Source organism: Micromys minutus (genome assembly GCF_963924665.1).
Source record: "Micromys minutus genome assembly, chromosome: 9".
Classification (NCBI taxonomy): domain Eukaryota; kingdom Metazoa; phylum Chordata; class Mammalia; order Rodentia; family Muridae; genus Micromys; species Micromys minutus.
The window spans coordinates 64,228,354-64,243,675 of NC_137978.1; the positions used below are offsets into that span (position 1 = coordinate 64,228,354).

At 49.0% G+C, this 15,322-nt stretch overlaps 2 protein-coding genes across 2 annotated transcripts; one reads left to right on the forward strand and one right to left on the reverse strand.

The window, feature by feature from the left end:
- Positions 1-782: 782 nt before the first annotated feature.
- Positions 783-4,129, reverse strand: LOC308424386 (small ribosomal subunit protein eS26-like; the record flags this gene model as incomplete). Its single annotated transcript, XM_080921290.1, has 2 exons — positions 783-1,128; positions 3,993-4,129. The coding sequence occupies 2 exons, from the start codon at positions 4,127-4,129 to the stop codon at positions 783-785; spliced, it is 483 nt and encodes a 160-aa protein (XP_080777416.1).
- Positions 4,091-12,491, forward strand: RPL22 (ribosomal protein L22). The gene is made up of 4 exons (XM_080921387.1): positions 4,091-4,139; positions 5,650-5,754; positions 7,985-8,109; positions 10,762-12,491. Exons 1-4 carry the CDS (start codon positions 4,128-4,130, stop codon positions 10,904-10,906), a joined length of 387 nt encoding a protein of 128 aa, XP_080777513.1. The 5' UTR covers positions 4,091-4,127; the 3' UTR covers positions 10,907-12,491.
- The last annotated feature ends 2,831 nt before the right edge of the window (positions 12,492-15,322 follow it).

The following is a 15,322-nucleotide window of genomic DNA, read 5'->3' on the forward strand; positions in this document are numbered from 1 at the left end:
GGCCCTGCCTGTTGTTTTAAGGGCCTTCCCAGCCCGGGATGATTTTTGCTCTGAGGGCTAATTCAGTGTTACAATAGCAATTAAAGAGTTAATGTGGGCTGGAGAGATGGCTCAGTGGTTAAGAGCACTGGCTGCTCTTCCAGAGGTCCTGAGTTCAAATCCCAGCAACCACATGGTGGCTCACAACCATCTATAATGGGATCTGATGCCCTCTTCTGGTGTGTCTGAAGATAGCAACAGTGTACTTATATATAATAAATAAATTAATTTAAAAAAAAGAGTTAATGTGACAGAGAGACAGAGAAAGGGAAAGATCAAATTTGGTGTATGCTTTGTTTTTGTTTGAACAGTTTCCAGTGTTCAAAAAGATACCTTTATATGTTTTATTTTATATGAATGTTTTGCCTGCCTTCATGGCTGTGGGCCTCATGCATGCATGCAGTACTGGTGGACGCCAGAAGAGGGAGTCAGATCCCTCGGAACTGGAATTACAGATGGTTGTGAACTACCGTGCGGGTGCTGGAACCCCTCCTCATCCTCGGCAATCATGCCCTTAACCTCTCAGCAATTTCTCCAGCTCCGTTTTTGTTTTGGAGACACGGTCTCACTATGTAGCCCAGGCTGCCCTCAAACACTGGATCCTCCTGCCTCCACCTCTGAGTGCCGGAATTGTACATCTCACCGCCATGCAGGGTACTGTTCTTGAACTCATTTTTTTTTTTAAGTATAACTTTCGCTTTATTTTCACTTTTTTTTCTTCCCATCCTTATGAAAGCACTTTATTACATGGGCTTTGGCGGAGGTCGTGGAGCAGTGCCAGCAGGTCTGAATCGTGGTGGGGGTGTACGGTCCTTCCGGGCCTCGCGAGATCGGTTCCTGACGACCTTGCTGTGGATGGCATAGCTCACACAGTAATGCAGCTTGACGTAGAGCTTGGGAAGCACGTAAGCATCGAAGATGCTTGCTTCAGATATGTCCCTGACGGCAGCGGCTTCTATGATGTTCCGAATGACAAACTTCTCAATGGCCTTATCCTTGGGCACGCACCGGGCGCAGTTCATGCAGCGAATTGGCTGCACATGGCCGCGGCCCTTTTTGGCACGCCCGTTGTTTCTTCTTTTTGGTAATCTGGGAGGCAAGACTCGAAAGAAAGGAACTCATGTTTTTTTAATCCATGTGTTTATGTATTAAATGAGTGTCTACTGTGGGTTGGATACCGCACCAGGCATTGGGACATAGAAGGAAACGCATCAGACATGGTTAACTGAGTATTACAAATAAACCCAGCAATGATACATGGTGTTGAGTTACAACACTATTTAATATTGTATGTATGTATGTATGTATGTATGTATGTATGTATGGGGATATATGAACAGCAGGGGGAGCGAGTGGGGCTCCAGGCCACACTAACATGTCAGAAGCAGAGGAGAATACTGAACTTGAGACTTTGGAGGCCAGGGAACATCCCACACAGAGGCAACAGCAAATGCAAAATCCCAGGACCTTGAATAAAGGAAGAGCAGAGTGGATAAAGATGACGTCACATCCCGGGGTAAGATGAGACCCTGGAGAACCCAGAGTGGATAAAGATGACGTCACAGTCGTCACAGTCCCGGGGTAAGATGAGACCCTGGAGAACCCTGAGTAGATAAAGATGACGTCACAGTCCCGGGGTAAGATGAGACCCTGGAGAGTGCTGGAGGGTCTGTCCCAAGCCCAGCAAGGAGGAGGGAGGGGTGAGTGGTCTCAGGTGAGGAAGAGAGATTCAGGAGGGCAAAGATGGGGAACTGCCCATCTTTGGTGCCAAGCAGGAGTGGCCAGGTGACCTTAGAAGGAGCGATTCCGGTGCTTGAGAGGTGTCTGACCCCGGGGCATTCAGCAGAAGAGTGAGGACAACACTCAAAGCCACCTCCCCCCAACCCGGGCTCTGTGTACCAGGGAGGGGGAGGGGTGGCGACTGCAGGGAAACCTTTTCTAAAGCAGAGGCAGAGGCTGGGGAGAGCCTTTAACTGTGAGGAAAAGTTTGCAAATCAGCCATGCTCTAGTCAGGAGACTCCACACCGCTCCTGAGGTACTGTCAAGTCCCAGTGAACTGTGAGCTGGAAATAAGGCAAACCTGGGCTGGTGAGATGGCTCGGAGGGTGAAGATGCTTGCTGCCAACTTGGATGATCTGAGCGCTACACACACACACACACACACACTTTCTTCTTTTTTGAACTTGGAAAGGGGAAGGAAGCCCAGTGATTATTGACCGCTGTCCGTCCTAAGGAGTTGCATTCTGTTCCCAGCACCTACATCGGGTGGTTCATAAGTGACCGTAACTCCAGGGTCAGGGCATCCCATGGCCTCCAAGAGCATAACCACTCCCCATTCACATAATCTAAGAAACAAACAAACAGCTTCCGGGTGGCACATAACCCCAGCACTCAGTAGGCAGAGGCAGGCGTATCTCTGTGAGTTTGAGGCCAGCAAGGCCAGCCTGATCCACAGAGCAAGTCCCAGGACAGCCTTGGCTACACAGAGAAACCCCATCATGAGAAACAAAATGAAGCGTAAGATGCATTTACCATTCTAAATCTATTGAGAACTCGAGCTCCTCCCGGCACAGCCCAGAGCTTGGAGCTCAGCAGAGCACAGCCCTGGTAGCCTAATGGCCGGTGGGACAAGGGAAATCTCAACTTTCACTTTTTCCTTCCTCCGAAGCCACTCTCTCCCTCGGGCAATTAGGAAAAAACAAGACTGATAAATTTCTTTAAGATAGGCTCCAAAAGTATCCCCCCAGGGCAGAGTGAGCCTAGAAGGTCAGATCACCTTATCCCTGAGGAAAATGGCCTGTAGCAGGAATCACCCCTAGGGAAACTGCTTCTTTTTAGCCAAGGACAGCAGCAACTTCCCCAGTTCCTCAAAGAACCAGAACCTTGAAGGCTGCCCAGTCAGCCCAATGGCCTGACAGATTACCTGCCCTGCATGCTGTGACCCCTACCCCCAACCCCAACTGCCACCGACAGTGGAATGTGAATGGAAGAATGAAGCAAGAATTGGGTAACACCAACAGAGGAGGAGGGAGCAAAGCCACTATTTATTTATTTAATATAAGTACACTGTAGCTGTCTTCAGACACACCAGAAGAGGGCATCAGATCCCATTACAGACAGTTGTGAGCCACCATGTGGTTGCTGGGGTTTGTACTCAGGACCCCCGGAAGTCTAAGGCCAGCTTGGGGATAGATAGTGATCTCTAGGCCAGCCTGGGCTATGGAATGATACAGATAAAGGCTCAGTCTCAACCACACCAAACCAAAACGAAGGCAATCAAGTCAAGTAGGACAGAAAACACCAGGGGGCTTTAAAGCGTGATTAGCAAGCACAGACACTGACTTTAACCTGACCAATCAGCATGGTGTGTTTGTTTCCTTCAAGGATTCTAAATCGAAGCCCGGCTTTGACGGAATCCGGTAGCAGTACCGGATGGTGTGGTGACGATCTTCCAAGCCGGGCGTTTTCCATAGGATGAAGCAATGTGGTACAACTCCCCCACCACCACCTTTTTTGGGGGATGGGGGTTGCCTATGTACCTTTAGCTGGCCTGGATGAAACTCGCTGTTGTAGCTACTGTAGCCTAGGCTGGTCTCAAACCAGCTAAACGCTAGAGGCGTCCTCCTGCCTCTGCCTCCAGAGTGGTGGGGTTACAGGCCTGAGCCAGCAGACCTGGCTGGCACAGGAGATTCTAAATTTCCCTGTGGTCAAAAAGGGATCGCCCCAGTCCCCTTAAGATTCTGCGTTCGATTCTTATCCGGCCAGCTGGTGATTTGTTTGGGGAACGTCCGTCTTAATACTGCAAGACTTTCAAAAGTAGAGATCACCCCTTTATTTCTCTATGGGCTTGTCCAGTCTCCCTCAGTCATCCGCAGTGGGACAGCCCATCTGACTCCTCCCTTTCCCGGCAGCTGACTTCGCCCTGGCAAAAGCAATAGCTGCCCGATCGCTACTTAGGTGGCAGGGAAGGGCGATCGAGAGGCAGGGCTGATCGATTAAAGTTGCCTGGCTCTCTGCGTGCCCAGTGCGCAGCGGGCTCTTCGCGCCTGCGTAGTGCGTCCCCCTCCCTTTCTGCCTCCTCTGCCGCCATGGCGCCTGTGGTTAGTATGGCTCCGCGTGCGGCCGCCGCTCCTTGAGTAGCACGTGGGCCTGGTGGGCTGGCTCGGGCTCGGCCTCGCGTGGGGCAGTGCGGCCTGCAGCGTCAGGCTGGGGTGGCCTGGATCGCGGGGCGGAGGGAGCTGAGGCCGAGGCCGGGTCCAGCACGTTGTGGGCGGAGGAGGCCGCGGCTCGACGCGGTGCGGGAGAGCTCGGGGTGGCGGATCGGGCTCCTGTTAGCTGCCTGAGGGACCTTAGAGGCTGCGGGCTGGATATTGCGGGATCCCGAGTCCAGTCCCGGGCTCAGGGCAGCGGGCCCGATTACTTGGATGAGGGGCGGGGAAGACGGATGTGACCTGCTACCCCGGGCAGCCGAGTAGACATGGCCCTCCACCTGGTGGCCGGGTTTCAGGGGCGAACTTTGGGCTTGAGGAATCTTCTAGCACCCCTCAAGGAAACAACTCTTATTAGGGCGCAGCAGTGTACAGTTCCTTCCTGGCATTAGGCGAAGAAGGCCCGATTCCATTCTCTGGACTGAGGCTATATTGTGCGGCACCTTCGTGGCAGGCTGTTCTTAGAGACGTCTACTTGGACGAAGTGGTTTTAGTTGGCACTTTTAGTCGTCTTGGTCTTCCCACCCTGGCTTTCAAACCTTCGTGCGTTTGTGTGCATTTTGGGTTAGAATGTTGTTGGGAGCTTTTGAGACTCACCGTGAGTAAATGCTCTTAATAATCTGTCATTTTCTCGGGGCTAGATTTAAGAGCAGTCACTTTGGTTGGTAGTGGGAAAACACATTGGGTAGAACAGTTTTGGAAAAGCTTAAAGGTTGACTCGGTGCAGGTTGTGGACAGTCTCTTGAACGTGCAGGGAGATAGTGCGCTTTGCATGAACTGCAGAAGTCCAGGTGAGGTTCTAGAAGTTTCAGGGGCCTGTAGGGAGATGACTAAGGGATGCTAACTTTGTAAAAGCCAACTGGCCCCTCTTAAGTGTAGTTTGGAAGAGCTAAGTCACTCGTTAAGCCAGTCGCACTGAAAATCCTTGTCTTAGCTTTGAAACTAGCACTGAAAGCAGCTAGACTATTGTCTGATCCTTCTGCCTTTCTGGAAAGGGTCTAGGAAGTGGGGGTGGGGATTAAATGCCAGGGAGGCCAAGGAAGTACCATAGTCTGGAGACTGGCAGGCCTAGGATAGATTTCACAAAGCACTTGTAGGTTGTTGTATTTACAAGTGAGAAAGATAAAGGTTGTATTTCTCTGGGGAGAAGTACTCCTTATTGTGGTTCATGTGCTTGTGGACCTTAATCCTCATAAAGAATGGGGTGTCTGGAGAGGACAGGAATATCAGTGAATCTCCACCCCTTTTTAGCACTCCTGAAAGGAATCCCTCTCGGTCTCTGTCCCCTTGGGTTTGTATTTGTAAAGATTTTTATGCCTCTGACATGATTGGGTTTTAAATTTGTGTGTGTGTAGGGGGCTGACTACCTGAGGCTTCATCTATGTTTTTTGTATACTCCTAGAAAAAGCTTGTGGCGAAGGGGGGCAAAAAAAAGAAGCAGGTTTTGAAGTTCACCCTCGACTGCACTCACCCTGTAGAAGATGGGATCATGGACGCCGCCAATTTTGTAAGTGACATTCTGCTGCTCTGCTCTGACCTGCGGTGGGGATCCTGTCGGGTTTGGCTTCTCAGACAGCCCCACTTTCTCACTTAACTGGGACCAGGGCAAATTAGGTATTTGTTGCTGAGTCTCTTGAGGCTGTGACATAGGTGACAGCTAGCTGTTCTGCCTTCTCTTCCCAATGGTTTCCAGAGACAACCTTACCCAGAGTCAGGCGAATGCCGTGGGTGCCTTAGTCTGTGTGGACAGCCTCTTCCTGGGCCTTCTCAGGCAGACGGGAGGAGCTCACCATGGCACTGATGCCTGAGTGTGTTTGCTTTAATCTGCTTGTTTGGGGTGGAGGTGGGGGCTTTAAAATTTTGTGTATGTGTGTTTGCTGCACGTGTGTCTCCACCATGTGTGTACAGTGCCCATGGAGGGCCAGGGCATTGAATCGTCTGGAACTGGAGTTACAGATGGTTGTGAGCCGAGAACCAAACCCTGTTTTTCTAAAAGAAAGAGCAACAGATTCTCAACCACTGACCCATCTCTAGCCCTGTCCTGACTTTTTTTCCCCCCCTTTATTTGACTAATCCTCAGTTTCTTTGTGTTTCCCTTAATTGGAATTACTGGGTCTCTGCAGCCCCATTTTGGCTCTGGAGACTGAGACCTTTGGATGTAAACATCTCCTAAATTCATGGTGTTTTTTCTCGTTATAGAAGGTTAACTGTTAAGAACATTTCAAAAATTTTAAAAATTTACAGGGATAACTTATAGCCACTAATATTCAAGTACAAATGGAAGTAGCCTTGTGGCTACTAACCTTGTGCGCCTCAGTTGGCTCCTAATTTCTTTATCCAGTGAGTTCTCCATGGCTTTGGTCCTGCATGTTGGTGGCTTCTTTTTTATTAATTAAAAAATATTACAATTACTAATTTTTTGATGTGTGTGTTGTAGCACACACCTTTATCCCAGCACTGGGGAGGCAGGAACAGGTGGATTTCTCTGAGTTTGGGGCCAGGCTAGGCTACATAGTGAGACATAAGTCTGAATACCACATGTATGCCTTATGCCCTTGAAAGCCAGAGGAGGGGGCAAGATGCCCAGGAATGGGAGTTGTGGGTGGTTGTGTGCTGCCTGTGGGCCCTGGGAAAGGAACCCAGGTCTTCTGGAAGAGTGAAGTCTCTTTAGCCCTTAGTGTCTCTTTCTGTTGGGCAGTTGTTTGTTGGCCCACTGTGGCCTCTTTGTTTAGCAAACCATTTCTTAGCACATTCATCTTTGCTAAAGACTTCCTTCTAGAAGACTTATGTAAAAAGTTGGGATTTGTCTTCTAATGACCCTGCTCCAGCATAGTTAAGTTTTTCTCTGGAGTTTTAAGAAGACCTGGAGATACTTGTTTTTCACTTTAAGTGAGCATCTTACCTGTCACTGAGTCATCTCCAGTCCCTACAACGGTAGTTCTGAGCTGAGAGGGACTTCGTCTCATTGCAGCGGCAACAGAACAAAACAAAAAGTCCCTTCTGGACGGAAGTCCCTACAGCCTGAGGTGAATGGCTTGCCTTGGCTCACATGGTGCTTTGCAAAGTTTGTCTGGGCTCATGGGTCCCTGTCGCTTCTGCGGTACCATGCAGGTGACTCCAGGCAGGTCTGTAATTGTTTTGTCTGTGTTTGTCTTTGGTCTTTACCAGGTGAAGATGGTGTGCTAGCTAGGTTCTCTGCTAGTGCTAAGAACCGTGAGTGCTCCATGCTCCTCAGGCTCAGAAGTTGCTTGCTGCTTTGCATGTTCACGTACAAGTTTGGTTTTTGGCTTTTGTTTATTCTTGACCCCTTGTGCTTGGTTTTTATGTTGATCAGGATCTCACTGTGTTGCCCTGGCTTACTCCTTATACTCTGACCATGAATGTGCTGTCCTCTAAGCCTTCTGTGGGGGCACATTTAATCCTGCATGGAACCAGTCGGGAATGTTTGTACCAGGTCACCATCTTCAAATTGCATGAGGTTATGTTGAACAATGCCATCATGAATTTGCCTTGTAAACTTCACGACAGGAGTCTGATCCTTAGAGCCTGCTAGCAGGACTCCCAGGGTTGTCCTCTGGTAGTCAAAAACACCATAGCACACAAACATGATGTGTACACACACACACACACATTTTGAAGACTGGAGATTGGAAAGAGGTCTGTGGGTTAGTGTTGGGAGAAAGCCCGAGCATGTCTGCCTTTGAGACAGGTAGTCACGCCCTCATCGGTTTCTGCAGGAGCAGTTTCTCCAGGAGAGAATCAAGGTGAATGGGAAAGCTGGCAATCTTGGCGGAGGGGTGGTGACCATCGAGCGGAGCAAGAGCAAGATCACTGTCACTTCCGAGGTGCCTTTCTCCAAAAGGTATGGGGGTGTGTGTCCCTCCTGCTGTGGTGTGTGAGCAGATTCCGGTTTTAGTTGTGTGCATGTGTGTTCACGTGGCCTGGAGCTCAGGAGCTCCCGAGCTGGAAGCCCAGTATAGGTGCTGGGATCTGAACTCTGGCCCTTTAAAGAGTAGTGTGTGCTCTTCACTGCCCCGGCCTCCTAACCAGGCCTGTGAAGTGTTTGTGTATTTGGCGGTGGTTATTTCTAAATTTTGTTCTCAGACTGCAGTGTGAAAGGGATTTTGTTATGTTAATTTTTTTGTTTGTTGGTGTGTTTGAGACCAGGCTGGCCTAGAACTCAGAGTACTATGGCCTCTGCCTCCCTAGTGCTAGGATTAAAGGGGTGTGCCTCCATGCCTGGCTACTAAATTGTTGCCTTCAGTTGCTGTCGTGTTGATGACAGCTCCTTCCCCGACTCACATGGTAGCTGAACTTGGTCTCCTGAGAGCTGGGCTCACACTTGGTTGCAAGTGTTCCTGTGGCTTTGAGAGTTCTGATGTCACTGTGGGTGGGTGCGACACTGATGCTTTTGCCCCTGACGTATATGAGAATTCAGGTTTAAACAGGGACATGAGCCAGGGCTGTGACTTGAGAACTGGATGAGATAGACTGCGCACAGCCAACACCTGTCCTGGTAAGCCTGTGGGATGAGCTGCCTCCTCTTGTGACTTCTTTTTCTTGACAGCATTCCAGCAGGTTCTCTGCGCAGTGCAGGAGGGAAGGGACTGTAGTTGGATTATAGCTTTTTTTTTTTTTTTAATATTATTTATACATCATAGAGCTTTTGGCCTGCATGTATGCCTGCAGGCCAGAAGAGGGCATCATCAGATCTTATTACAAATGGTTGTGAGCCATCATGTGGTTGCTGGGATTTGAACTCCGGTCCTCTGGAAGAGCAGCCAGTGCACTTAACTGCTGAGCTATCTCTCTAGCCTGGACTATAGCTTTCTTTGGGATTTTGAAGGTTTCTTCTCTGGCTCAGGTCGGTCCTCAAAAGCTGTTCCTGCTTTAGTCTCCCACAGCAAGGCGGCTTCCTTCTGTTTGGAGACTGAAGTCGGGCACCGCGTGACTTCCAGTCTGGATACGATGCCTTGAGTACTTGGGTTGTGGCTCAGGCAGGCCTTGAACTTAGTATTTTTTCCTGCTTCTGTTTCCAGAGTGCTGGGACCACATGCCCCATGTATGCTCACAGCTTTCTTTATGATAGTATTGTTTTCTAAAAAAATCCAAAGTGTTCCCAAGTCTGGGACATCTTTTTTCTTGTCTCTGATCCTGTTTTACTGTGAGTTTTGAAGCTGCAGGAAGTCTTGAGTTAAAGTCCTCAAAGCATGGGCTGGGGACAGTAACACAACAACCTGGTTTTTAGGTAGCCCAAGCTGGCTCAGACTGGCAATCCTTCAGGCACCGAGGTGGGTGGATTGCATGTGCTGTCGCTGCTGGCAGAAGCCATCTGCATGGAAGGCTGGGCAGAGCCAACCCTGTAGGGTGCTTTGCACTGCAGGAGGTTGTTGGCTGAAGGGGTCCTCGTCGGTGGGCCAGTGTCACCTGCACACCTGAGTCAGTTCCCAAGAGTCTAGAGAGTGGGCTTTGTTTTTAAGACAGGGTTTCTTTGTAGCCCCAGCTGGCCTCAAACTCAAGATCCGCCTGTCTCTACATGCCAAGTGCTGGCTTTTAAGGTGTGAGCTGCCACTGCTCAGCAAAAGCATCTTGAGGCCTGTTTTCTTTTTAGATTTATTTATTTATTACGTATAAGTACACATTATTCAGACACATCAGAAGAGGGCATCAGATCTCATTACAGATGGTTGTGAGCCACCATGTGGTTGCTGGGAATTGAACTCAGGACCTCTGGAAGATAACCGCTGAGCCATTTCCAGTCCGATGCCTGTTTTCTAGTGGGAGACGATGAGGTGTGGTGAGCTGGATTTGCAGTCTCTCTACTGCACCAAGGACAGCAAGCTGTCAGGAGGTGAACACAGTTAGGCTTGTGGAAACGGCAGTGAAGGCAGCAAGTAGAGTCTCAAGAATTACAGTGTGGCTGAGAGAGCTCAGCAGTGGGGGATGCTGGTCCCGTGTGTACAGCACTGTGTTTGACTCCAGCAGCGGAGGAAAAACCTGAAGACACTTTAAAGGCAAGACAGACTCAGCTCGTGGCCTCAGGCTGAGCTGGGCAGATGGTTTGAGGCCAGCCTGTGTAACAGAGGGACCCATCTCATAACAGGAGTATCTGGGTGGCACATGATGTGCCCACAGGTTGGGCAGTAGCCATCCCATCAAGGAATATTGGTAAGCAGCCTGAGCAGCAGAAGTGCTTGGAGTTGGTCGGAAGGATGGTCAGCAGTAGTTGGTCAGAAGGATGGTCAGCAGTTCTCGGCAGTTGTCTGCTTGCTGTGTGATCTTCCTCCAGTGGTCTCCACAGAGCACTGCATAGGTGTCTGCCGATGTGTTCTCACTGTTGTTGCCACTTTAGGGTGTATGGTAGGCACTCGCCTTGTGGGGCACTGGCTTGGGTGTAGTTAGTCTGGAAAACATCTTAAAATTGTTTTCAGTGTGTTTTATGAAGTTTAGTGTTTGAAAATGAAAAAAAAAAAAATACCAGCAGTCTAGTGTGGTTCTTGTGTTTTCTCTGCAGGTATTTGAAATATCTCACCAAAAAATATTTGAAGAAAAACAACCTCCGAGACTGGCTGCGCGTCGTCGCCAACAGCAAGGAGAGCTACGAGCTGCGCTACTTCCAGATTAACCAGGACGAGGAGGAGGAGGAGGACGAGGATTAAGACACATTGGTCTGCAATTTTGTATTAATTCATAAATAAACTTTAGGAACAAAACACGGTGGTTTATCCTTGCATCTCTGCAGTGTGGGTGGACAGGAGTTGGAAGTGACAGCGCTGGGCTGTAGCTGGCCACTGCTCCATTGTACATAGGCGCTTTTCCTCTGCTCAGAAAGTACTTCAGTGGTAGTGATGCTGAGACAGCAGAGCCAGGTCAAGGGGCTTGTCTGATGTTGAGCAAGTAGCCAAGAGGGTGGGTTGTGAGCTCCAACCAGCCTGAGTCTTAAAGAGCCTGGTGGTTGGTTATATCTGGTGCCTGTCTCAAAGGTTTGGGGTACAATGTGGTGCTCCTCACTAGAAGCAAACAGGTGATTTCTTTATGTGATATTTTTTATCCCCCCTGGAAAAATGGCAGCCAGTAAGGCAGGTTTCAGGGACACTTGTCTCCAGGTCTGAACACAAGTTGCGTGTACAGTTGTGTGTACTAACCTTCCTATTGCAATATGAGGGTCTTTAAGTATTACTGCTGAATATTCTGCCTTTTAGTAAAGCACTTGTAAGTATGTTCGGCGTCTGTTCCTTTAGGTGGCTCTATAGGGTTCCTGTGAGTCCCAAAGTCAGCAAGGCTTGTAGAGAAAATGAAAACAAAGCCCATGACTTCTGCAAGTCTTTGCAACAAGCTGTTTGTCTAGCCTCCAGCAGAGGGCGAGGAAGACAGCTTCCAGATGTTCCCAGTAGGGGGAGCCCTTCCACGCCCGTGCTCTGGAGGCTTACCCAGTGTTGGTGCTGGTGGAGGAGGGTGTTTGATGGGACCTTGTGGAAGTTGCTTCCTCAGCTCTCACAATGGACTTTGATAGAAGTCATAGTCTGGGACCACAGCTCAGTGGTAGAACTGCCTAACATGCTCCAGGTTTAGTCTCCCTCACTGCAGAAATCAGTCTTAAGTCCACGAGTACCAGCCGGGTGCTGGGCATGGAAGGCACTGTGGGGTTTTCTTGCCTCTGCCTTGGAGCACTGGCAGGCAGGAAATGTCTTGATCAACGGTTACCTTGGAAGAGTTCCCAACACCATAGGGTGCTCCTCTGGCCAAAAATTGTGCAGAAGCATCTGCTTGCTTTCTGATAACAATATGCAACGCCTAAAGGGCTCGCTTACAGCTGATGGCCACTCAAGGCCTGGACACCAAATGTCTGAGTTCAGCCACGCTTTGGATGAGTTTAAGCAGTTGAGGCTTTGGAATCCCCTGGTGGCAAAGGCTCCAGTGTTTTCTATATCTATGCAAATTTCTTGAAGCTGAACTGTTAATTGTCTTTCCCTCTGCCCTTGGAGGAGGAGGAGGAGGCGTTTCCTTCCAGCTTCTGGTGCAGTCTCTCGCACTGGTCTTAAGTTTGTCACTTGGGTTTACAGATCTCATTTGTTACGTTGGGTTTTAGTTTGGCTGTAAAAACATTGACCCTGGGTTGATTAGCATATGCTTCTAAAAAATATGGTCCCAGATTTTGAAACTTGTAATAAAATGGAAACTCAATGGTTTTTATGCCTTTCTAACTCTTGTATTTGAATGTTGATCACTTTTTGTATTAAAGTGGCTGACACATGGCTTCTGTCACTGTGCAAGGCTTTTTTTCTTTTTATACTCCACGCAACCTGTCAAACCTCACTGGTACAGAGAAAAGTGTCTCCGTCTTGGTTATTTTCCCTCCATACAGCTGAGCCTCTGTGAGGTTGGCTGGAGTTGACCGAGTCTGGAGAATTGCTTCTCAAACAACTGACTTAATATGGAGTGGACTTGAGTTCTGTTAGCCCTGCCACAGCAGCTGTACCCAGGCCCCTCCTACACCGTCTCCTCTGTCTGGCCTTGTGCCTTACCTGTCTATGGGAAATGCTGGCACAGAACACCGGAGTTTTAAGCTGTGACTTCAGTTCACGGAAGTCATGAAATGGTGCTGGCACAGGCTTGTTCCCTGCCAGCTGCGGTTGCTCCAGGTGCCTGCCCCTCTGGGAGAGTTGGTGCAGCCCAGGGAATATGTATGGGAGGTTTTACTTGTTCTAATGTGTACTTCCAGGAGCCCCCACGGTCCCTCTCCCTGCCTTTGTAGCTTTCTCCCCAGCAGTAGCTAAGCAAGCAGTTCAACACACAGGTTTCCCTGCTGGCGCCTTGGCAGAGGTGCTGAGAGCCGGTTCTGAGCAGACACCTCTAAGATACTTGCTGTCTGGGGTTGCTGTCTGGGGTGCTTAGCCTTTTGAGCTGAGTGGAACACAGTTTACTAAAAGGTAAAGGCCCTATCGAGAAGGGATAATTGTTCCTTTTATAGTTAGTGTGTGGCCCCTTGAAGTGAATGAAGCAAGCAGGGACCTGAAGGTCACCACGGGATTGGGGGTGGTGTTAAAGAGGATGGTGTACTGTTCTTTAGCTCTCATGGACATGGCTGGGTGGTGGCAGAAGCTTCATTGTAGGGGACCCCATTGACTGCATCAGCAATTGTTCTGATTTGGGTTAAACTGGGGGTGCTTTGGGAAGTGGGTAGCAGGAGGTGGTGGTGGAGACTCCGCTGCAGGTAGAGGGGGCTAGGAAGCTGGCTCAGTAAAGTGCCGCCTAAGCATGAACAACTCAGGATTCTTGGCACCTACATATGGTGCAGTGCTGTGTTCCTGTAAACCCCATGTTGGAAAGAGAGTCAGGAGGATCTCTGGGACTTAAAGCTCCAGATTCAGTGTGAGACTCAGTTCTAGAAAATGAGATGGGGAACTGGAAATAGCACTGGCTACTCCCAGAGCATCTGGGTTCACTTCCCAGGGTCCATGTGGCCACTCACAAGCATCTGTAATTCCAGTCTGGAGTCTGTGGGCACTGCACGCCCGCAGGCAAAGCACATAAAACAAATCTTAAAATGAAAGAATAATGCTGCCAGTGGTGGTGCATGTCTTTAATCCCAGCTCTCAGGAGGCAGAGGCAGGGGGATCTTTGAATCTGAGGACAGCCAAGGCTACACAGAGAAACCCTGTCTTGGAAAGATAAAAAGTGTGTGTGTGTGTGTGTTTTAAGATAGCTCAGCAAACACAGGCACTTGCCCCCAAACCTGAGCAAATGAACACATAAGGTGGAAAAGGACCGACTTCCATTATCCACCTGAGCACCACGGTATGCTTGTGCCCACTAACCTAAATAAAAAGCATGTAAAGAAATAAGGTAGAGAGCCACTGAGGACTAAGGAAGGCCACATGGACTCTGATTTCTGTGCGTACCCATAAAAGTATGCATGCTGAGGGCTGCCCCAAATATACTAAGGTACTGTTGCTGTTTGGGAACTTGGACTAAGGATGTCTAATCCAGCCATGTTGGTCTAGTGAGCTGCTCCCTAACCAGAGCCCAGGCAGTGACGGTCAAATGCTTCAGGCTGGCTATTGTCCCCAATTAAGGGCCGTTCCAGGATTCTGAGAAGTTCTGGCCTTCCTCACCATGTCAGGTAGTCTGAATAATAAGGTCCACTCTTTTAGACAAAAATGTCCAATCTGAGTCAGGTCTTGGTACTTACAGAGGGACACTGACCTATCCACAGGACAGCTGGCTGTCCTGAGTGGTTGTACCCTGTTGAGTGGAAGGTACCAGCAGCTCAGATCTCTAGGTACAAGCTATCCACTACTGCCCTCAGAATTCAGCATCAGGTAGTGGCCGTTGGTGTGGAGACAGATTGACATCTCTAGACAGTTCCTGGGGGTGTGTTCACACAGCCCAGGACTGGAGGTGGCAATATGTGTGCAAAAGGGGACCAGCTATTGCAGTTCCAGAAACAAGACGTGTTTCAAATTTCATAAAACGTTCCACGACTAACAGATTAAAATGATTTTATTTTTGAATTGTCACCAAAGTGTAATTACAAACCCCATGCTCAGCAAACACAAGGTTCTTGTCTCCTGATAGTAACCTTAATGAGAGGGCTGATCTCAACCACTGCAGTTTAAAGAACGCTTACCTTTCCATGATTGCCTTTTAACATCAAGCACTCTGGGTCCCTGTCATAAAAATGCACATTTAATACCTTAATAAGGGGTATTCTTTAAAAATTCCTGGAGATTTGCAGTGTAAATAACAAAACACACAGATACACACCCCACATGCACATTTCCCACTACCATCCCAGTTTGGGTCTTTGATCATTAGGTAATGGTACCCCAGTGCAGTCACTGGGAAAGCACCCTGAGTACATCTCATCTTGACAGTAACCGATTTGCTGCAAATTAAGCAGTTGGAGCTTTTCTTCAAGACTCCTGAAGTAGCTTGACTTTCTCAGCTTGGCCTGGGGAATCAGAGCCAAGGTTAATAGTGATTGTGTGCATTTGCATGCCTGTGCACACGTGTGGGCATGGTGGAGGCTTTCAGGTGTTGAGAAATAAGTCACAAGTTTCTCTAAAGTGGGA

Coding starts and splice junctions, on each gene's coding strand:
- RPL22 (XM_080921387.1), top strand. Junction 5,755..7,984: donor TCATGGACGCCGCCAATTTT/GTAAGTGACATT, acceptor CGGTTTCTGCAG/GAGCAGTTTCTCCAGGAGAG. Junction 8,110..10,761: donor GAGGTGCCTTTCTCCAAAAG/GTATGGGGGTGT, acceptor TTTTCTCTGCAG/GTATTTGAAATATCTCACCA.